The following is a 25,007-nucleotide window of genomic DNA, read 5'->3' as shown; positions in this document are numbered from 1 at the left end:
GAGGAAGTTTTGATTGAGGGCTAGCTTCCCTGGCATTTGGGAATCATAGGGGGACATGGCCGCATTATGACATTAAAGGTGAGTTTGGGGGAGCGGAGAGAGCCCCCCTCTTTTTTTTTTTTAGATTGAACCCCGATACTCTGGTCGATGTACTTAGGCTTCAAATTTTCATTTTGTTGAAATTAGTTAGTTGTTAGATAATGTTGTAAGTTGGAACTAAATTCATATTTGGAAAATGTAAGTTGGTATTTGGGAGCTCGCATGGACTCTTTGCACCTTAAGCCATCAACGGAACCTGCCGCTTACCTGGAATTGGTCACATATTTAAAGACTTTCAAACCTTGGTATCTCTTTTTTGTATGTAATTGTGTAACTCTTGTGTGAACCATTTATTCATGAAGTCAATGCATAAATGTAATGTACTCATCTGAACCCAAATAAAAAAAGAATGTGAAAAAAAAAAATGAAACCTTGGCCCAGAGGAAACAAAAAAAAACCTTGCACCATCTGAGAATCCCAGACAGCCCCAATCCTGAAAAATTATCTGTAAAGAATACAGATCCACTAGGATGAACAAAAGAAGCCCCCTGCGAAATAAGTTGATGTGACAGCCCCCAAGAAAGAGACTAAGGCTTGGGGATATTCCTCTATTAGACCAAACTTGGCCAGTAGTCTTGTTATCCCAGCATCGAGCCGAAAAGATATGGAATATCCCAGAGCAGAGAAAGTTAGTAAAATGAGGAAGGCGGCACTCACCACAGGCAGGGCAGTCCCCAGCGGCAACGGCAGAGCGGTCAAAGGACAAACCACTAGAATGGTCAGGCAGGCAGGGTTCGGCAACAAAGAGGCAATCCAGAACAATAGGGGTTAATAATAAGCAGAGCAGTCAGACAGGCAGGGTTCAGCAGCAGTATATCAAACCAGCAAATTAGGGGTTAAGAGGCAGAGTAGTCAGACAGGCAGAGTTCAGCAGCAATAATCAATCCAGCAATTAAGGGGTTAAAAGGCAAAGTAGTCAGACAGGCAGAGTTCAGCAGCGGTCTAACAATAAGGCAGTAAGAGAAGTATGATCTATCACACCCAGGAGCACACAAAGTAACACCTATACTTGGGCAGTGATAGATTGTAAAAGGAACACTTACATAGGCGTATGATTCATGCCACAAGCATCTGACAGGCATCAGAGAGGAGTGTGCGGCAATGATGTCAGCGACGCACGCCTCCCGACTCGACAGAGCCCTAGGCAATGAGCAGGGAAGGAGACGCCACGCCCCTAGCAACGGCTAGAGCGGCATGACATAGGGAACCAGAGTCGGCCTCAAAGGATGAGCAGCATGGAATCTTGAGACCAAAGATGAAGCATGCACATCATGGGCAGGAACCCAGGAATGATCTGCCACCGAGTAACTCTTCCAATGTATCAGATACTGCAGTTGTCTGCGTCTGTATCTGGAGTCCAGGATCTTAGCTACTTCATATTCAGGGTCACCACGGACCAGGAGCGGAGGAGGAGGAGCTTGGAGACGGGTATATCTGTTCTTGTTGTAAGGTTTGAGTAGTGAGATGTGGAAGACTGGGTGTGGCTGGTTTTGGGCAAGGCCACTTTGTAGGCAACAGGAGACAGTCTTTTCAGCACCTTGTAAGGACCGATAAACCTAGGCCCCAATTTGTGACAGGGTTGACGTAGACAAATGTGTCGAGTAGAAATCCAAACACGTTAACCCACTGGGATGGCACGTACAGAAGCTCTGAGAGACAGCTGAACGTAGCTGAGAGCGAATAAGTTGCCAATGTGTGGTGAGTCTAGTGATGTGTTGGTCTGCAACAGGAACCCTAGTGGACTGAGCAGAAGAGGGAAGACACGAGGTTGATACCTGCTGCAGCTTTTAATGGGGAACATCGAAGAGAAGATTGCCAATGAGTGTTTCTTGCCAGCTCAGGGGCTAGGGGTAACAACTCAGACCAGTTGGTATGGTGAGCGTTGACAAAGGCTCTAAGATAGGCTTCAAGATCCTGGTTTACTCTCTTGGTTAGTCTATTGGTTTGAGGATGGTAGCCAAAAGACAAAGAAACAGTGGTTCCAATAAAAAAAAAGCTCTCCAAAAAGCAGAGATGAATTGCGGACCTCTGTTGGAAACGATATTCACAGGAATGCCATGAAGTCGTACCACATGCAAGAGAAAGAGAGGCAATAATTCTTGGGCAGAAGGCAGTTTGGTTAGGGGTACAAAATGAGCCAGTCTGGAAAAGCGATCCACCACAACCCAGATAACTGTATGGTGGTCAGAAGTAGAAAGGTCCACAATGAAGTCCATTGTTATGTGTGTCCATGGTTGTTTTGGAATGGACAATGGTTGGAGCAAGGCAGGAGGCAAATATCAGGGAGTCTTATTGGCAGCCCAAGTCTTGCAGGCCTTTACATAATCCTGAGCGTCAGACTTCATAGTAGGCCACCATACATGTTGGGAAAGATGCTTTAAAGTCCTAGTCAAACCAGGATGTTCTGAGAGTTTGCTGTCATGAGCCCAGGCTAGCACAGGGATGCGTAGGTTCAGAGGTACAAGGAGGATATCGAAGGACACGGGGGCTCCAGGAGGTTTACTAGACTGAGCACGTTGCAATCTTTGTAGAAGGGTGGTGTTCAGTTGGGCAACCACACAGGAGGGGGTTATGATGTGTTCAACAGGAGCTTCAGAGGAATCACTTGAGTGAGGGAACTGACGGTAAAGGTCGTCGGCCTTCTTGTACTTGGTCCCAGGAAGATAAGAGACCACAAAGTTAAAACGGGAAAAGAGCAAGGCCCACCTGGCCTGTCGAGGATTGAGTCGATGAGCAGTCTCTAGGTAAGTCAGATTCTTGTGATCGGTGAGAATCTGAATGGGATTGGCAGTGCTCTCTAACCAATGACGCCATTTGGTCAAAGCCATCTTAATGGCTAAGAGTTCACGATTACCCACATCGTAGTTCCTCTCAGCAGGAGTAAAGCGTTTAGAGAAAAAGGCTACAGGGTGTGACTTGGAAGTCAAAGGATCCCTTTGGGTAAGAACTGCACCAGCCCCTATCTCGGAGGCATCAAACTCTAAAGTGAACTGTAGGTCGGGATCAGGATGGTGGAGCACAGGAGCTGAACAGAAAGCCTTTTTCATACTAGAGAAGGCACTTATGGCTACAGAGGACCAATGTTTACAGTCTTTGTTCCGTTTTGTTAATTCAGTGAGAGGAGCAACTGCTTGAGAAAAGTTCTTTATAAACTTGCGGTAATAATTGGAGAACCCCAAGAACCTCTGTAATTCTTTTAGAGAAGTAGGTTGAGGCCATTCCAGAACTGTGGTGAGTTTAGCAGGATCCATGGCAAAACCTTCTTCCGAGATAACATAACCAAGGAACTGGATCTGAACTTGGTCAAACTCACATTTTTCGAGTTTGGCTACCAAAGAATTGTCTTTGAGACTTTGAAGTACTTGTCTCACGTGCTTATGATGCTCCTCCAGAGTGGAGGAGAAAACAAGGTTGTCATCCAGATAGACGATGTCAGTGCAGTTGAGGAGGTCACGGAAGACATCGTTGACAAATGCCTGGAAGACTGCAGGGGCATTACACAGCCCAAAGGACATTACAAGGTATTCGTAATGCCCAGATCTCATGTTGAAGGTGGTCTTCCATTCATTGCCTGGAAAGATATGAATCAGATTGTATGCCCCACGTAAGTCCAGCTTGGTGAAGAAGCAATCATTTTGGAGTGAGTCATACAGTTCAGTGATTATTGGTATGGGATAGCGATTCTTGATGGTTATGTTGTTCAAGACCCTGTAGTCGATGCAGGGTCTGAGCCTGCCATCTTACTCACAAAAAAGAAGCCTGCCCCAGCAGGAGAGGAGAAACCTTTAGCTAGGTTCTCTTGGCTGTATTCCTCCATGGATTTGGTTTCAGCTTTGGAGAGTGGTTAAGTCCTCCCTTTAGGAAGTGGGGCTCTGCAGAAGAGGTAAGCCAGCTTGAATCATGAATTGGTGATCCAGGAAGTTCCCAGCTGATGAAACTGGGCGAACAGGAGGATGAGAAGGAAGGACCCTCCTTGTTCTGTCTCTCTCGGCTTGTCTCTCCTGAAAGTGAGAGTCCAGACTGATACAAAGTGTTATAAAGTCATCCAAAGAAGAAGGAATATCACGATAAGTGAGTTCATCTTTGATGCGTTCATGCAGACCCCTCCTAAAAGCTGCCTTGAGAGCACTGCAATCCCAAGTGGTTTCAAGTGCCAAGGTGCGAAACTCGATGGCAAATTGTGCCATAGTTCTATTGCCCTGGCGGAGATCAAGGAGAGAATATTCTGCAGCAGAGGTACGGCCAGAAGTCCCAAACACAGAAGACAATGCAGATATGAACTCATCAGCATCATGCAGGAGTGTAGCGTTCTGTTCCAAAAGGGGTGTCACGCTCAGCTGCTGGGAAGCTCTGCAGTCCTCTCTGTGTGCTTGATTGACAGGTGTCTGAGCCACCCCTTCCTGATGATGTCACAACCAGGCTTTTTATTCTTGGCTTCCTGTTTCTCCAGTGCTAGTTTGTTTGTTAACTTTTTGGCTTCTGATAGGATTTCGCTGAGGAATCTCTCTAACTGCTGCTTTTCTGTTGCCAATCTCTTCAAGGATTTACTATGCTGGATTAACCTTCAACCTCCTGATTACCTGTCTCCAAACAATGCAAGTACTGTTTGTTTTGTGAAACTTTCAAACTTCCTGTTTACCTGCTGCAAACCCTGCATATTCAGACTACTCTGTGTACTGCCAAACTATTCAAATACTGTTATTTCTGTGAAACCTTCAATCTGCATGTTTACCTGTTTCCAAACTCTGCAAATACAATTATTCAGTGTAAACCTTCAAACTGCTTGATATCCTGTTGCCAATCTCAACAAGTACTGATTAATCTGTGTTAACCTTCAAACTACCTGATTACATGTTGTTAATTCTGCAAGTTCTGACTACACAAGTGTTTACCCTCAAACTGCCTGATTACCTGTTGCATACTCTGCAAAGACTGTCTACTCAGTGTTAACCCTCAAACTGCCTGATTACCTGTTGCATACTCTGCAAAGACTGTCTACACAGTGTTTACCTTCAGACTGCCTGATAACAAATGACCTACTCCTGCATTATTAACTGTTTCCTGTTTTACCCTTCTTCTGTCTGAGTATAAGCGGACTATCCCTGCTCTCCTGATACTGTGGAAGACATTTCCTGAAACCAGTTCCTTATTCAGAAGTCTATCTGGCTGATATCATGAATTACTTTGGCACAGGCTAACCCTGCTCCATATCGTGAGTACTTTGTTTTTTGGAGGTTGTCGTGGGGTCACGTCCTGGATTAAACTCAGAGTGCAAGGGTGTTGTTTAAGTTCGCCCTAGCATTTAGGTCTTCTTCTGGACATTTCCTAACCTGACAAGGAGAGAGACCCAGGCTAGGGCCTTGTCTTTCAGTAAGGAAATAATAAAGGTGACCCTTGACTGGTGAGACTGAAAGGTGTGAGGATCATTGCGGAAGTGCAGCCTGCATTGTTTTAGAAAGTCCCTGCAATCAGTAGTACCTTCATACTTGTCAGGCAATGGTATCCGGGGTATACTTCCAGGAGCATAGCAAGAAGTCACAGTACTAGGAGTAAGGGCTGGTGTCAATCAACCCGATCGTATCTGATCGGGTTGATTGATGTCCACCACCTCAGAGGCAGCAGACGAGTTTAACTGCTGTTTCCGGCGAGCCTGAATGCTCGCACGGAAACAAGGGCATCAGGGGCCGTTCGGCCCTTGATAAATTCGGCCCCATTGTGTATATATATATATATATATATATATATATATATATATATATATATATATATATAAAAATTTGGCGTTCCATATAAATGATTTTTTAGAGACAAAGAATTTGCTTATTTTTGCTATTTGCTTGGTGAGTTTGATTGGCTTTTTTTAATTCAACAAATAGGGTCTCTACATCCAGGCATAATATTCATATGTGTGTATATACATATATCCCCAGGTGAACATAACCACTTTCCCTGCTGCAGTAATGTGATATTTGTTTTATAACTCAGAAGACCGATTGAAAGATTAACACTTGATACAAAGAAAAAAGCATCAATTTTGACAGTTGTGACTGTGAAAAGCAATAATATTTCCCAACTACTCCAATTTGAACTAACCCAAATAAAGGCTCGTTTTTACATTTAAAGTTTTAACTGTATTTTTTTTTCTTGACTATGTAAGCAGACAAAATATAGTTCCAAATCTAGAAGTTTTACAGCCGTATATTTCAAATGAAAAATAAGCAAAACCATTCATCACAATAACTAGATTAAACAAATCAAGTTGCTATGCAAAAAACCCAAAAAACCTTAAAAAACAAATCTCAACTTTCCACATATGCCTTGTATTAATGTCATTTAATGTAAGTGTACCGATCAGCTACTTGACAAAAGTTTGATATATAACAGAATGACTGGAAAGAAAGAAAACGGAGGTTACGAAATGTATTTGAACTGTGGATATTTTTATCCAGACGGGGATATTATACTAGGTGCAATTATTGTCTAGGTCAGTAATTTTTTTATTTTATTTTTTTAGCTTTGAAGAAAACTTGTCAATTTTTTTTAAAAAATACACGACACCCCTTATTTATTTTTATATGCACATGACAACTCATGGATTCCATTATTGTACTACAGTGATTGCAAATTTAAATATTCTGAACTAAGTATATATAAATATTGTTTTAATGTGTAACATGAAAGGGATATAACACTTCAAGGGACACAAAACTCAATTTTTTTTTCTTTCGTGATTCAGATAGAGCAGGTAATTTAAAGCAAATTTCGAATTTACTCCTATTATCAATTGTTCTTCATTCTCTTGCTATCTTTATTTAAAAAAACAAGGCATCTTAGCTAAGGAACCAGCCAATGTTTGGTTCAGCACATGGACAGCACTTGTTTATTGGTGGGTGATTTTATTCACCAATCAGCAAGAGCAACCCAGGTTGTTCACAATGGGCCGGCATCTAAACTTACATTCTTGCTTTTCAAATAAAGATACAAAGAGAATGAAGAAAACGTGATAATAGGAGTAAATTAGAAAGTTGCTTAAAATTAAATGCTCTATCTGAATCAAAAAAGAAAAAAATGTCGGTTCAGTGTCCCTTTAAGTATGAAAACTCTCTTAAAGGGACATTCCAGCCCAAATTGGAATCCACATGGATGCATTTCAGTTTTGAATAGAAGTTTTTATGTAATATACATGTATTAGCAAAAATGGTTCTAATAAAAGCTATAGCTGTTTCAAAAGTGTATTTAAGCATGCACCGTGCACCAGCATTTTAAACAAGAGCCTAAGGTGCTTGCACCATTTGGTAATAACTCAATTTGTTAATTGCTGACATGCTACACACCCCACTGGTGCTCTAAGCAGCTGCAGTATTTAAAATGCTGGTGCACTGAGAATATCTAGCTATGCTTCACATGCACGTGCAGAGACAAATGTTAAAGGGACATGAAACCCTTTTTTTTTTCTTCATGATTTAGAAAGAGCATGCAATTTTAAACAACTTTCTAATTTACTTCTATTATATAATTTGCTTCATTCTCTTGCTATCCTTTGCTGAAAAGCATATCTAGATAGGCTCAGTAGCTGCTGATTGGTGGCTGCAGACAGATGCCTCGTGTGATGGGCTCACTCGTGTGCATTGCTATTTCTTCAACAAAGGATATCTAAAGAATGAAGCAGATTAGATAATAGAAGTAAATTGGAATTTTGTTTAAAATTGTATTCTACATCAGAATCATGAAAGAAAAATGTTGGGTTTAGTGTCCCTTTAACACTAAAACAGTGATATTTTTTAAATAGAAGGATATTTTTGCCAATACATGTATATTGCAAATATGTTTTTATTCAAATATATAATCCATCTATGTGCATTTAAATTTTGACCAGAAAGTCCCTTTAACCCCTTAATGACCGAGGACGTGCAGGGTACGTCCTCAAAAAAAAGGCAGTTAACGCCTGAGGACGTACCCTGCACGTCCTCGGTGTGGAAAGCAGCTGGAAGCGATCCTGCTCGCTTCCAGCTGCTTTCCGGTTATTGCAGTGATGCCTCGATATGGAGGCATCCTGCAATAACCATACATGGCCATCCGATGCAGAGAGAGCCACTCTGTGGCCCTCTCTGCACCGGACATCGATGGCCGGTATCGTTGGTGGGTGGGAGCCGAATTGGGAGGCGGGTGGGCGGCCATCGGTGTTGCGCGTGACGTCACGGGGGGCGGGATCGGGATCGTGATCGTCGGGGGCGGGCACGGGCGCGCGCGCGTGCACGGGGGGTGGCGGGCGGGCGCGTGCACGGGGCGGGAGCGGGTGGGAACCGCTACACTACAGAAAAGTAGAAAAGGAAAAGTAAAAAAAAAAATAAATAAACTTTTTTTAAAAAACATCTAAGGGATCTGGAAGGGGTGGGGGAAAGCTACACTACAGAAAAGGGACATATTTTATTAAAAAAAAAGCATTTTTTTTCACTAAACTGGGTACTGGCAGACAGCTGCCAGTACCCAAGATGGCGCACATTAAGTCAGAGGGGGAGGGTTAGAGAGCTGTTTAGTGGGGGATCAGTGAGGTTGGGGGCTAAGGGGGATCCCTACACAGAAGCATATGTAAATATGCTAACAAAAAATGCACAAAAAAGCCCAAATATACCTTTTATTTTAGTACTGGCAGAGTTTCTGCCAGTACTTAAGATGGCGGGGACATTTGTGGGGTAGGGGAGGGAAGGGAGATGTTTGGGAGGGATCAGGGGGTCTGATGTTTCAGGTGGGAGGCTGATCTTTACATTAAAGCTAAAATTAACCCTGCAAGCTCCCTACAAGCTACCTAATTAACCCCTTCACTGCTAGCCATAATACACGTGTGATGCGCAGCGCCATTTAGCAGCATTCTAATTACCAAAAAGCAACTCCAAAGTCATATATGTCTGCTATTTCTGAACAAAGGGGATCCCAGAGAAGCATTTACAACCATTTGTGCCATAATTGCACAAGCTGTTTGTAAATTATTTCAGTGAGAAACCTAAAATTGTGAAAAATTTTACGTTTTTTTTAATTTGATCGCATTTGGCGGTGAAATGGTGGCATGAAATATACCAAAATGGGCCTAGATCAATACTTGGGGTTGTCTACTACACTACACTAAAGCTAAAATTACCCCAAAAAGCTCCTTACATGCTCCCTAATTAACCCCTTCACTGCTGGGCATAATACACGTGTGGTGCGCAGTGGCATTTAGCGGCCTTCTAATTACCAAAAAGCAATGCCAAAGCCATATATGTCTGCTATTTCTGAACAAAGGGGATCCCAGAGAAGAATTTACAACCATTTATGCCATAATTGCACAAGCTGTTAGTAAATAATTTCAGTGAGAAACTGAAAGTTTGTGAAAAAATTTGTGAAAAAGTGAACAATTTTTTGTATTTGATCGCATTTGGCGGTGAAATGGTGGCATGAAATATACCAAAATGGGCCTAGATCAATAATTTGGGATGTCTTCTAAAAAAAAATATATACATGTCAATGGATATTCAGGGATTCCTGAAAGATATTAGTGTTCTAATGTAACTAGCGCTAATTTTGAAAAATAATGGTTTGGAAATAGCAAAGTGCTACTTGTATTTATGGCCCTATAAGTTACAAAAAAAGCAAAGAAGATGTAAACATTGGGTATTTCTAAACTCAGGACAAAATTTAGAAACAATTTAGCATGGGTGTTTTTTAGTGGTTGTAGATGTGTAACAGATTTTGGGGTTCAAAGTTAGAAAAAGTGTGTTTTTTTCCATTTTTCCTCATATTTTATAATTTTTTTTATAGTAAATGATAAGATATGATGAAAATAATGGTATTTTTAGAAAGTCCATTTAATGGCGAGAAAAACGGTATATAATATGTGTGGGTACAGTAAATGAGTAAGAGGAAAATTTCAGCTAAACACAAACACCGCAGAAATGTAAAAATAGCCTTGGTCCCAAACGGACAGAAAATGGAAAAGTGCTCTGGTCACTAAGGGGTTAAACATTAGAATGTTTTCTTAAAATATTGTTCCTTTCCTTTACCTATTTATTTAAAGAGACATGAAACACAAAATGTTTCTTGCTTTGTTCACACAGAGCATACAATTTAAAACAAATTACCAAATTACTAATTTTGCCTTATTCTCTTGTTTGTTGAAAGATCAGCAATGTACTACAGGGAGCTAGCTGACACATCTGTTAAGCCAATGACAAGAGGAGTATATGTACAACCACCAATCAGTAGCTAGATCCCAGTAGTACAATACTGCTCCTGAGCCTACCTATGTACACTTTTAACAAAAGTAACAGAATGAAACAAATTAGATGTGCAAATTGTTTAAAATTGTATGCTCCTAATTAGCTCCAGAAAAAAAGGAAACCTAGATTACAATATGGCTGCAGCCATTCATTTATGGACACAAAGGACACAATATTCGAAAGCTCTCCGCTCTGTCAAGAGTATCTCAGTATCGTCAGCACTCTAAAATCCCTCAAAAAAAAATGTAGAAATACCCAATTTAGCTTGCGAGCTGCTTATCTCATTATGCTGGATCATAGATGTCTAGGAGAGACACATTACAAAATGATACTTAAAAAAAAGATTCTGCCTAACTTCTTTACATGATGGTGAGATTTTATGCAACTGGCTGATTTCTTAAGGCTAACTCTGCTACAAATATGTCCATAATTGGCTTTATCAGATAACAACTGCCAAACAATTAACTTGATATTAACATTATGACCGTGGATAGTCTTGTTATTTTAGGACTAAAGCCCAGATTGGTGGATGAAGTTTGAGAACCGCAGTAAAAAAAAAAGCATGATAATTTGTTTTAATAACTTTAAAGGGATAGGAAAGTCAAAATTAAACTTGCATGATTCCGATAGAGCATGTCATTTTAAAACACTTTTAAATTCACTTCTATTTTCAAATGTGCATTGTTCTCTTGGTATCGCTTGTTGAAAAAGAATATGCACATATCCTACACTAGTGAGAGCTGCTGCTAATTGGTGCCTGCACGCATTTGTCTCTGCTGATTGGCTGACTAGAAGTGTTCATCTTGCTGCCAGGAGTGCAATGGTGTTACTTCAGCAAAGGATAACAAGAAAATAAATCAAATTTGACATTGGAAGTATATTGGAAAGTTGATTAAAATTGTATGTCCTATCCAAATCATAAAATAAAATTTTGGGGTTTCCTATCCCTTTAAGACTTGGTTGATATGGTTATTCTGTAGCAGCACAACAGGAACGTATTGTAATTACCAGGTGTTTACTGTCCCTTTAAACAACTAATGATTTTTTTTTTAAACTACATCTGCATATTATTCTCAGATTATCATTGCTCTAAATATATAATTTTGTCAAATAATTTATAAAGGCCTAGATTTGGAGTTTGGCGGTAGCCGTGAAAACCAGCGTTAGAGGCTCCTAACGCTGGTTTTAGGCTACCGCCGGTATTTGGAGTCAGTCAAAAAAGGGTCTAACACTCACTTTTCAGCCACGACTTTTCCATACCGCAGATCCCCTTACGTCATTTGCATATCCTATCTTTTCAATGGGATCTTTCTAACTCCGGTATTTAGAGTCGTGGCTGAAGTGAGCGTTAGAAATCTAACGACAAAACTCCAGCCGCAGAAAAAAGTCAGTAGTTAAGAGCTTTCTGGGCTAACGCCGGTTCATAAAGCTCCTAACTACTGTACTCTAAAGTACACTAACACCCATAAACTACCTATGTACCCCTAAACCGAGGTCCCCCCACATCGCCGCCACTCGATTAAATTTTTTTAACCCCTAATCTGCCGACCGCCACCTACGTTATACTTATGTACCCCTAATCTGCTGCCCCTAACACCGCCGACCCCTGTATTATATTTATTAACCCCTAACCTGCCCCCCACAACGTCGCCGCCAGCTACCTACAATAATTAACCCCTAATCTGCCGACCGCAAAGCGCCGCCACCTACATTATAGCTATGTACCCCTAATCTGCTGCCCCTAACACCGCGACCCCTATATTATATTTATTAACCCCTAATCTGCCGCCCTCAACGTCGCCTCCACCTGCCTACACTTATTAACCCCTAATCTGCCGACCGGACCGCTATTATAATAAAGTTATTAACCCCTAATCCGCCTCACTAACCCTATAATAAATAGTATTAACCCCTAATCTGCCCTCCCTAACATCGCCGACACCTAACTTCAAACATTAACCCCTAATCTGCCGACCGGAGCTCACCGCTATTCTAATAAATGTATTAACCCCTAAAGCTAAGTCTAACCCTAACACCCCCCTAAATTAAATATAATTTAAATCTAACGAAATTAATTAACTCTTATTAAATAAATTATTCCTATTTAAAGCTAAATACTTACCTGTAAAATAAATCCTAATATAGCTACAATATAAATTATAATTATATTATAGCTATTTGAAGAATTTATATTTATTTTACAGGTAACTTTGTATTTATTTTAACCAGGTACAATAGCTATTAAATAGTTAAGAACTATTTAATAGCTACCTAGTTAAAATAATTATAAAATTACCTGTAAAATAAATCCTAACCTAAGTTACAATTAAACCTAACACTACACTATCAATAAATAAATTAAATAAAATACCTACAATTACCTACAATTAAACCTAACACTACACTATCAATAAATTAATTAAATACAATACCTACAAATAACTACAATGAAATAAACTAACTAAAGTACAAAAAATAAAAAAGAACTAAGTTACAAAAAATAAAAAAATATTTACAAACATAAGAAAAATATTACAACAATTTTAAAATAATTACACCTACTCTAAGCCCCCTAATAAAATAACAAAGCCCCCCAAAATAAAAAAATGCCCTACCCTATTCTAAATTACTAAAGTTCAAAGCTCTTTTACCTTACCAGCCCTGAACAGGGCCCTTTGCAGGGCATGCCCCAAGAAGTTCAGCTCTTTTGCCTGTAAAAAAAAACATACAATACCCCCCCCCCCAACATTACAACCCACCACCCACATACCCCTAATCTTACTCAAACCCCCCTTAAATAAACCTAACACTAAGCCCCTGAAGATCTTCCTACCTTATCTTCACCATACCAGGTTCACCGATCGATCCAGAAGAGCTCCTCCGATGTCCTGATCCAAGCCCAAGCGGGGGGCTGAAGAGGTCCATGATCCGGCTGAAGTCATCATCCAAGCGGGAGCTGAAGAGGTCCATGATCCGGCTGAAGTCTTCATCCAAGCGGGAGCTGAAGAGGTCCATGATCCGGATGAAGTCTTCTATCAATGGAATCAGCCAATCAGAATCAAGTTCAATCTGATTGGCTGATCCGATCAGCCAATAAGATTGAGCTCGCATTCTATTGGCTGATCGGAACAGCCAATAAGATTGAGCTCGCATTCTATTGGCTGATCGGAACAGCCAATAGAATGCGAGCTCAATCTGATTGGCTGATTGAATCAGCCAATCGGATTGAACTTGATTCTGATTGGCTGATTCCATCAGCCAATCAGAATATTCCTACCTTAATTCCGATTGGCTGATAGAATCCTATCAGCCAATCGGAATTCGAGGGACATCATCTTGGATGACGTCATTTAAAGGAACCGTCATTCGGCTAGTAGGCGTCGGGAGAAGAGGATGTTCCGCGTCGGATGGAAGATGATGGCTCCCGAAGAAAGAAGATTGAAGATGCCATTGATAGAAGACTTCACCAGGATCATGGACCTCTTCAGCTCCCGCTTGGATGAAGACTTCAGCCAGATCATGGACCTCTTCAGCTCCCGCTTGGATGATGACTTCAGCCGGATCATGGACCTCTTCAGCCCCCCGCTTGGGCTTGGATCAGGACATCGGAGGAGCTCTTCTGGATCGATCGGTGAACCTGGTATGGTGAAGATAAGGTAGGAAGATCTTCAGGGGCTTAGTGTTAGGTTTATTTAAGGGGGGTTTGGGTTAGATTAGGGGTATGTGGGTGGTGGGTTGTAATGTTGGGGGGGTATTGTATGTTTTATTTTACAGGCAAAAGAGCTGAACTTCTTGGGGCATGCCCCGCAAAGGGCCCTGTTCAGGGATGGTAAGGTAAAAGAGCTTTGAACTTTAGTAATTTAGAATAGGGTAGGGCATTTTTTTATTTTGGGGGGCTTTGTTATTTTATTAGGGGGCTTAGAGTAGGTGTAATTAGTTTAAAATTGTTGTAATATTTTTCTAATGTTTGTAAATATTTTTTTATTTTTTGTAACTTAGTTCTTTGTTATTTTTTGTACTTTAGTTAGTTTATTTCATTGTATTTATTTGTAGGAATTGTATTTATTTATTGATAGTGTAGTGTTAGGTTTAATTGTAGATAATTATTAGGTATTTTATTTAATTTATTTATTGATAGGGTAGTGTTAGGTTTAATTATAACTTAGGTTAGGATTTATTTTACAGGTAAATTTGTAATTATTTTAACTATTTTAGCTATTAAATAGTTCTTAACTATTTAATAGCTATTGTACCTGGTTAAAATAAATACAAAGTTACCTGTAAAATAAATATTAATCCTAAAATAGCTATAATATAATTATAATTTATATTGTAGCTATATTAGGATTTATTTTACAGGTAAGTATTTAGCTTTAAATAGGAATAATTTATTTAAGAAGAGTTAATTAATTTCGTTAGATTAAAATTATATTTAATTTAGGGGGGTGTTAGTGTTAGGGTTAGACTTAGCTTTAGGGGTTAATACATTTATTAGAATAGCGGTGAGCTCCAGTCGGCAGATTAGGGGTTAATAATTGAAGTTAGGTGTCGGTGATGTTAGGGAGGGCAGATTAGGGGTTAATACTATTTATTATAGGGTTAGTGAGGCGGATTAGGGGTTAATAACTTTATAATAATAGCGGTGCGGTCCGCTCAGCAGATTAGGGGTTAATAAGTGTAGGCAGGTGGAGGCGACATTGTGGGGGGCAGATTAGGGGTTAATAAATATAATATAGGGGTCGGCGGTGTTAGGGGCAGCAGATTAGGGGTACATAGGGATAATGTAAGTAGCGGCGGTTTACGGAGCGGCAGATTAAGGGTTAAAAATAATATACAGGGGTCAGCGATAGCGGGGGCGGCAGAATAGGGGTTAATAAGTGTAAGGTTAGGGGTGTTTAGACTCGGGGTACATGTTAGAGTGTTAGGTGCAGACGTAGGAAGTGTTTCCCCATAGGAAACAATGGGGCTGCGTTAGGAGCTGAACGCTGCTTTTTTGCAGGTGTTAGGTTGTTTCCTATGGGGGAATCGTGCACGAGCACGTTTTTGAGGCTGGCCGCGTCCGTAAGCAACTCTGGTATCGAGAGTTGAAGTTGCGTTAAATATGCTCTACGCTCCTTTTTTGGAGCCTAACGCAGCCATTCTGTGGACTCTCAATACCAGAGTTATTTTAAAGGTGTGGCCAGCAAAAAGCCAGCGTTAGATACGCGGGTCCTTACTGACAAAACTCTAAATCTAGCCGTTAGTGTTTAAATATCCCTTTTTAAAGTCTTACCTTAGAGTAAGCTGCAAATAGTCTCCTGCACCTTTTCTATATCATGCAGCAGGAACGGTAAAACAGTTATTTTGAAATGAATATTGTTTCTGGCCAGTTTGAAATGACTGTCAAGCTCCACCCACTGATGACATCATGATCTGGGCTGCATATTGCTTCCAATCAAAAAAGGTTCACTAGTTGGATTCAACAGACTGTCAATGCTATTCAGCTGAGTGCATAGATGCAGCACAAATCGTGATGTCATCAGTGGGTAGAGCTTGGCAGACATTTCAAAATGGCCAGAAACAATTTTGATTCCAAATTAACTGTTTTACCGTTCCTGCTGCATGATATAGAAAAGGTGCAGGAGGCTATTTGCAGCTTAAAGTGAATGTCAATTTAGATTAATCAATGCCTGTTTTTTTTATAATCCTATTAAAAACAAGGGCACTGAATGTTCAGATCACACCTATAGAGGTAGAACATGCGACTACAATTACTAAATCAGCCATACACTGCATATCACATCTGGAGACATATTTCAAGGTTCTTTTAAAATGGTACCTAACCCCTCTCAAACTAACCCAGATATGTCCTTCAGCCTCCTCACAGTGTTGGAGAGAATGTGGTCAACAGGGCTCTGATGCACATATATGGTGGTCGTGCCCAAAAACTGCCCCCTTCTGGAAAGAGACATTCTCCCTGCTCTCAGACTTAGATGTGTCACTCTCCGTGACCCCAGTCCTGGCCCTCCTCCATGTACGACTTCAGGACCTCCAGAGATCTCAACAAATTCTGGGAGCTACAATCCTACTTGCAGCTAAGGTCTGTATTGCCAGGACATGGAAAAAGTCAGAGGCCCCGACCATAACCCAGGTAACTCAACTCATTGACTACTTAGCTTCTATGGAAAGGGGCTTTTATAATACAGTTGATCGCATGGACAGTTACTGGGCGATCTGGAGTAAGTGGTTCCTCCAACCCCCTTAGTCGTCCAATTAGTCCCCACCGTCATCTAAACTCAACTGTCAGTTTATCCCTTCCACCCTTTTGAGGTTCCTTTCCCACCCCATCCCTTCCCCCCCCCCTCTCCTCTATCTTTCTATCCTTCTATTCTTTTCTTCTCATATTCTGACTCTTCTCTCTTTTATGTGTAGTTTCCTTTTAGTTGTCCATATACTAAACCAGCTAGGGGATATTCGTTTTAATATCCCCCTTTTGACTATCAAAAAAAAAAAAAAAAACATTTTGACTGCTTGATTCTCCCCTTAACTGGGGTACACATGCACTTCTCTGACTTATAAGGGCTAGTACAAATAATTTCCAATCACTACATTTTTCATAGAGTGTAGCATAGGAAACATATACTAGTGGCGAAACATATATCATTCTACATCTATGTTAATGATATGGTATTTCCTCAACATTGAGAGTACATGTTGAAATAGCCCTAACCTTTCTGGGTTTTTTCCTGGTAGTCGCAGACATGCAAACTTGCTCGGCAGTCAGAACTTGATTTCATGTACACAACCAATATATGGATATATAATGTAAATGTTTTGTACTTTACACTCAGGCAATGTTTGTAAGCCTGCATTTGCATCTTTGACATATGTATATCATTTGACATGTATCTTAGATTATGTTTTGTTCAATAAAGCTCTTTAAAAAAAAAAAAAACAAGGACACTTGAGTTCATCAAAATTTACATTTCACGCATTTTCTTCAAATACTTACCTTTTAATCCTAACAGCCGCTGCAGCGCTTCCTCCGCCCATCGCAAGCCCTATTCGCGGGTCCAAAATGACGAATCCGGCTTCCTCCAATCACGGCGTTGCCTCAGGCCAAGATACCCCGTGGGGGAAAGCCGTGATTGGAGGAAGTTGGATTTGTAATTTCTGATGTATGAAGAGGCTTCCGACAGCCAGGGGAATCACTGGAGCGACTGTGAAGATTAAAATATAAGTATTTGAAAAAAACAAGTAAATTTTGATGAATTAAAGTGCCCTTTTTTTTAATAGGATTATTAAAAACCGAGCACTGACTCTAACGTAAGACTTAAAGATGACTAAGGTGTAGACTGTCCCTTTAAAAACATACATTAATGTTAAGCCTTGTTCAGCAGCTGTTTAGCAACTGCCAACATCTGAGAACATATCACTATAATTACACTACTTGCATAAAGCAAATTACAGTTTTTCTATTTGTAACTAAGTGATATAGTGAGTTTTATCACTTGTCTGAAAGCTGTCAGGTGAGTGAGGGGAGAAATGCTATATGAAACCCTCTTGTGCTGAATACCGTGGCGCTTCATTCAGATGATGTGCTCATCCACGCTTTATATCAATTCATGCGCACGTAAATCACCTTCATTCTCTTGAAAGGATTATTCATCTCTCGCTGGAGGGAGGCAGCTCTGCCAGCAAGGAATGTCTGGAAGGCTGTGGCCAACAGACCTTCATATTTTTCTAATAACAGTTTATCCTCAGGTGGGTAGATACGCCTGGGAAAAGAAAAGAAATACAGAAAACAACAGTTAGTTGAATAAAAGAGCGGTTGTGCGTTTATCAGTTTTAGCATCCGTAGGTGTAAGAATAATGTGTAGCATAGGGATAATCTTTAACATCTGCTGCACTAAATAGCCAGCAAGGCATTGCAATGTAGACAGGAAAAGCTGGCTGCTCCACGTACACCATATACACAGCACAGTGAGCTCTCTCTATAGTGAGCAACCGCTATATGGAGCCATTTTGCTAAGGTATTTTTGTACTTGAGAAAAAATTATTCTTTAATGGGATATAAAACCCACATTTTTTCATTCATGATTCAGACAAAGCATACAATTAACCCCTTAAGGACCGGCATTTAAGATAAAAACTTGCCCAAAAGACCAGAAATTTTTTAGCATTTTTGCCATCAATTCATTTAAACCAAAATAGAGCAATCTTTTCTTTTTTTATTTACCTATGAAAACTATATATAGATATATTTTAGTAGACAACCCAAGGTATTGAGCTAGGCCTATATTGGTATATTTCATGCAAAATGTGTAGGTATGGGCGAATGTGTAAATTTCCGAATTCGAATGTTAGGACGAATGTTATTAACAAAATTCGAATTACAAATCCGAATGTTGATACGAACAAATATTCTTAAAAATTCTATAATCAAATGCTATTTACAGTTTTCGAATGTCACTTTCGAATTCGAATGTTTATAATTAGATCGAATGTCCACATTCAAAATTTTGAAATTTAACATTCTATTTAACAAATACTATTCAGAAGTTCAATAATTCATGTGGAAGGGAATCTAGTTAATTGATACATAATAGATACAAATATATCAATTCGAATGTTTCTATTTCGATCAAATATTGCATAATTTGAATATTACATTTAAAGAAAGCATTAGAAATAATATTACAAACATATAAATTCTAATTTTTCGAATTCGAATATTGCATAATTCGAATATTACCATTATAGAAATACTATAACAAATATATAAATTCGAATTTTTCAAATTTGAATATTACATTTAAAGAAAGCATTAGAAATACTATTACAAATATATAAATTTGAATTTTTCTAAATGAATATTTTCGAATGTAATTGTAAAATTCGAAACCGAACATTCGAAAATCGAATGTTAGAATGTTATGTAAACATTCAAAATTCGATTCGAATGAACGAATGTGTTAAAATTCGTTTCATTTTTCGAATGTTGCAAAACATTCGCCCTTCCCTAAAAATGTGATCATATTAAAAAAATTTACTATATCGCAAACTTTGGGGTTCTTACTGAAAATATTTACATACCGCTTGTGCAGTTATAACATAAATGGATGTAAAAGCTTCTCTGGGATCCCCTTTGTTCAGAAATAGCAGACATGCATGGCTTTGCCTTTGCTCTTTGGCAATAAGAAGGCCGCTAAATGCAGCTGTGCACCACAATTCTGAAATTCACGGCAGTTAAGGGGTTATTCAGGTATCTTGTAAGGTTAAATGTAACTGTAGTGTAGAGATTACCCTCTCACCTAATGCCTCCTACCCCCTGATCCCTACCTGATCTCTCCTAAACAGTTCTCTGCCCTCCCTAACCCAACACTGGTCACCACCATCTTAAGTTCTGGCAGAAAGTCTGCCAATGTGAAGTTGTAGTGCTTTTTTATTGTTATTTTATTTTCTACAGTATAGGATTCCCCCTTACCCTCCCACCTCCCTGATGCTTCCCAAAATGCTCTCGAACCCTCCCCCCTCTGTCCGCCATCTTAGGTACTGGCAGCCTGTCTATACATTTATGGGTTTGTTTTTTTAAATACTGTAGTGTAAGAATCAAGCAGTGTGCACTTTCAGTTTTGAAAATTAGAAAATATACAATTTTCTGAGCTAAATTACATGAAAACTAGGGCAAAAAAAAATGTAAACTATATTAAGAAATTGTTTAAACAATTTATATAAAAATTATCAAGGTGTTTACTGTCCCTTTAATTCAAATTGTATTTTCTTTATTAGCAGTATTGCACCAGTTTCAGAAAGTAAAAAAAAAAAACGCATTAGTGAAAATCCTCCCTTAATGTATAATCAACTAACTGTGGAAAGACTCACAATTAAGCTAATTTCAGAACAAAATTAATCAACCACAATATGAATATACATATTATTTGTATTCATTACATTGTATTTCAATAGCGCTGATAGCAGCTGGAAAATAAAGGTTTTAAAAAAAAAATAATCAACATTTGATGTATTCCCAAAGAACAGAAACTCACTGGGGGAAGTTTTAACATGCAAAGCTAATTTCAATCAAAATTCAAATTAAGATATCCAATGGTAAGGTGGTTGCCTATCTGCTAGTATAGAAAATTCTAAAGGCAGTGAACAGTTATTGAAAGTCTAATGACGTAAATAAACATAGCCCGTGGCAGTCTATTATCTGTCCTTTAGAGAAGAAAAAAAAAAGATAGGAAGTAATTTGCTTCTAGGTGGCTAATTGGAAACTGCATTGGATGGAAATCACAATTCTGTTTTATCTACTGTTACTCTTTCAACTGTAGCCTGTTTTCTTAAACTAGTCTGCCATTTCTAATAAACTACCTGTTTATTTCTTTTTTTTTTAATTGTTCTAACATAAAAGTGCAAATGAATCAATGTGAAGCGAATGGAAGTTTTAAAAAAATGTCCTTAGTTGTTTTCACCCAGAGTATCGGCAGAAGTATCTGTGGTACGAGCATGGCTCCATTCCCATTGGGCTAAATTCATAGGCACTTGTTAACCTAAAGAGAGGCAGGGATGACTCTATAATGGGTTCTGGGGGGACCATAGGATCCATACATCACTTACCAGGGGCAGGACATGAGGAGAATAGGTTACCTTAAATAGTATAAAGAGCTCAAGTTACTTGTATATATCTATGTATCTATTTTGCCTTTAAAGGGACATAATACCAAAATGTTGAAGCACTTGAAAGTGATGCCACTTATCTGTAAAAAAGGAATACATTTACCTCAAAATATCCGAAGTAGTCACACCCCATTGTAAAGGGACTTTAAGCAGCCAATCGGGATGCTAGTCCCAGAACTTGCAAGGGAGTGTGCATCTGGCATGTGCAGTCATGTTATTCACCTATTTAGGTTTAAGGAAGTTTACTATGAAATCTCATGAGATCAGAGCAAAGAATAGCATGACCTCAGCATGATAGCTATATATTTTTTTCAACTTGCAGGTGGACAGTAGCTGAAGTATAACTGTTACCAGGGCACTTACTATTGTAATGCCACCCGGCTACTTCATAATGCCACCCGGTTGCTTCATAATGCCACCCGACTACTTCATAATGCCACCTGGCTGGCAACATTTTCTGTGGAGAACACTATTCTATGCTTTAGGGAGTTGACAATTGATAGAAGTAGATCCATTCATTTCCATCAGGGTGGATTTGATTTGAATCACAATTTAAATCATTAGTCTCTAAGGGGCCAATTTAACAAGGGCTGAATGGCCATGAATGTATCTGTTTCTGCGTGAGCCTTTAGGCTCGCCGGAAACAGAATTTAAGAAGCAGCTGCTCCTTAACTCGTACGACTCCTCTAAGGCTGCGGACATCAATCCGCCCGATCACATACGATCGGGTTGATTGACACCCCATGCTAGTGGCCGCGAATCTGCTGAGGGTGGCATTGCACAAGCAATTTATCGATGTGCGGCGGACATGATCCGCTACAGCGGACCATATATGCTCGCACTTTGTTAAATCGGCCCCTAAAAGGTTGAATAATCAAATGTCTGTTGGACCTGATCCGACAGTGCGGATCAGGTCCGACAGATATCGCTGAATGTGGAGAGCAATACGCTCTCCGTATTCAGCATTGCACCAGCAGCTCACAAGAGCTGCTGGTGCAACGCCGCCCCCTGCAGACTCGCGGCCAATGGGCTGCCAGCAGGGAGGTGTCAATAAACCCGATCGTACACGATCGGGTTGAATTGTGTCGATTCCTGTCCGCCTGCTCAGAGCAGGCGGACAGGGTTATGGAGCAGCGGTCTTTAGACCCTCCCTTCTCCCACTTGTGCTGTATTTGTGAAGAAGTGGCATGTTATCAAATTCACAGTTTTGAGAACTACAAAACCAAGAATATGTGCTATCTCCTAGATAGAAACAATGTACAAAATAATCGTACAGAAACCTCTGGGAGAGCAGGACATTTTTGTGAATAGATTAATGGAATTCATTTACCAAAACAAATTAAAGATTATAGTCACGTATATACGGCTTCAAGCTACATAATTAAAAACTAATTATTATTTCAGTATGATTAACCTCTGTTAAATAGAAACTATATTTAGATATTTTTGTCCTCAAAAAGCATTTTATTTAAAAAAAAAAAATACTATTTAAATAAAAAAAAAAACTTTTTTTTTTTTTTAATCATTGATTTTTATCCACTCTGATTTCAATAGAGCTTATCTCCCCACTCATTGCTCATGGGAAGGACGGTTATAAATCTCTTAAAAAGAAGATATGACCAACCAGAGCTTATTTCATCACTTGTTGCTCTAAGGAAGGGTGTTCTAACAAAATAGCAAACATATCAGATCAGCAAACAGAAGTGACGTTCTGTCAGCTGTCTGATCAAAAATACGCATTGCGCATGTGCACCTCTAAGGCCTGCACGTGTTTGCTATTCTGTTACAAGAGCCGTTACAAATCTCAGGTACATGTTTCAGGTTTCTGGACTTCAACTATGATATACAGTTATATAACCCCTAGGTACAATGTCCCTATAATTTCTGTATTATTTTTATTAAATCACAAATGCGAATAAAAGATTACCTATCATCCTAGAGGTATCAGTACAAATAAATAAGAGGTTACATATAGAGGCCCCTAATTACTAAAAATAAAGATGACAAATACATCATTTTAATCTTATTTTGTAATGTAAAATAATACATATATTTACAAATTGTATTCTTAGTTGTCATAGTTTTTATGTTTGATATTTTTTTGTCATCAAAGTCAAAATGTAGTTGTAATGAATAGCAGCTGTTTGGTGTCACTGTGGGCTTTTATAGACCAAACTTAATATAGTATGTACCATACTTAGCCAATTAAATATTCAGCTTGGGCGTATTTTCCATAAAAAAAAAAATCTCCAAAAAACAAAGAATGGGAAACACATTTATAAAACAAAATTTAATCAATGGACTCTGTAATATAAAAAAGTGAACTGACATAGGAATCTTTTTTCTTTTTTTTCCACACACTTTTCATATACTGTATATTTGAATGTATTGCAAATTTCATTAGTAGTTAAATATATAATATACTCATAACAATGTCAGCACGATGAAGAAAAATCCAGTATTTTAAGCCAAATAAGTGTGAGAAAAGTAATATTTTTTTCCTTATAATCAAAATAGCATAAACTGAAAAAAAATATAAAACATATTGTTAAAGATAAATATAAAAATGGTCCAAAATGTGCTAAATTATAGCTGTGAAAGGCATCCTCTTTTCAGACGGATTTGCTGTATGGCCAAAGCAACTACCCCAATGACTGGACTAATCACTTGCTTATTTCTTCCAGTAAACCAGTGCTTCCAAGAAGAACATTTGGATTCAATTACTGCTCTGAGATTTTGAGCCACAGCCAACCAAGGTTTACTGTATTTCTCATGAAGCCTAAGGCCCCCACGCCCAAGACTGAGCCAAACAATTCAGCACTACTGCAGTTTGATTTTTTTTTAAGTTTCCGATCAAACTTAATTATCTTTTTTTTCTTTATTGTTTTTGCCATTATTGTTAATTGTATTCAGGGCACTTTACTGGAGTTCATTATTTTTTTCTGCATTTTAATGTTAACTATTTGGGATATATTTATCAAGCACGATACGGAGCTTGGGGGCCCTTGTTTCCGGCTCGCAGGAAACAGAAGTTATGAAGCAGGGGTCTAAAGACCGCTGTTCCATAACTTGTCCGCCTGCTCTGATCAAATACGATCGTGTTGATTCACACCCGCTGCTAGCGGCGGATTGGCCATCAGGGGGCGGCATTGCACAAGCATTCCACCAGAAATGCTTGTGCAATGATAAATGCTGACAACGTATGCTGTCTGCAATAAACCAATGTTGAGCAGACATTTTTAGCTATAGCAATTCATGTCCGCTCCACCTTTAATAAATCTACCCCAATATGTTATTGTAACTCAAAACTTTTTAAGTTATTTAAAATTGTATTCGCTATCTGGGTAATGAAATAAAAGTTTTGCGATTCATGTCCCTTTAAAGTTTCATAATTCAGATTAAGCATACAATTTAAAAAACAACAGCTTTCCTATATCAAAACATGCACATTCATTTTGTGATTGGCTGATGGCTGTCACATGATACAGAAGGAGGAAAAAAAATGACTAACTTTGAAATTTGCCAGAAAATATTCTACTGCTCATTTCAAATGTAAAGCAAGCATCATTTCATTGTCTTTTAATGATGTATTTGTCAGTTATTATTTAGTGGTTGTTTAAGGACATGTCAGTCTGAGTTGTGATACATTACTATTACAATTACAAAAAAAAATAATAATGAAAACTACAATCTGATTCAGGGAGACTTAAACCGAATTAAGTTCAGCAACAGTGTTCTATATCCTGTGCTATTTTGACACTTAGGGCTTGATTTATCAAGCCGTTCGCCTGTCTATGACTACAGGTTCCTACAAGAGAGCCTGCAGTCAGTATTTATCAAGCAGTGGTCTCGTCCAACCGGGGAGATTGACAGCTTCTGCCCGTGCATGATTGGCTGTGCACGGCAGGGGGCAGTGTTGCACAAGAATGCTAAATAAAGCTCTTGTGCAATGCTGAATTCCTGCAGGGTGTTGCTGCCTGATAGAGACGAGCTGGG

General features: G+C 39.1%; 1 protein-coding gene across 1 annotated transcript in view; it reads right to left on the bottom strand.

The window, feature by feature from the left end:
- Positions 1-25,007, bottom strand: part of TTLL7 (tubulin tyrosine ligase like 7) — a 715,282-nt gene that overhangs the window by 371,556 nt on the left and 318,719 nt on the right. Inside the window, exon 13 of the mRNA XM_053693316.1 lies at positions 17,974-18,109. Within this exon, the coding sequence (XP_053549291.1) occupies positions 17,974-18,109 (136 nt within the window). The remainder of the gene's footprint in view (positions 1-17,973; positions 18,110-25,007) is intronic.

Source organism: Bombina bombina, chromosome 10 (assembly GCF_027579735.1).
Source record: "Bombina bombina isolate aBomBom1 chromosome 10, aBomBom1.pri, whole genome shotgun sequence".
NCBI lineage: Eukaryota > Metazoa > Chordata > Amphibia > Anura > Bombinatoridae > Bombina > Bombina bombina.
The sequence above is the reverse complement of the archived record's forward strand: the minus strand, read 5'-3'. Positions and strand labels throughout refer to the sequence as shown.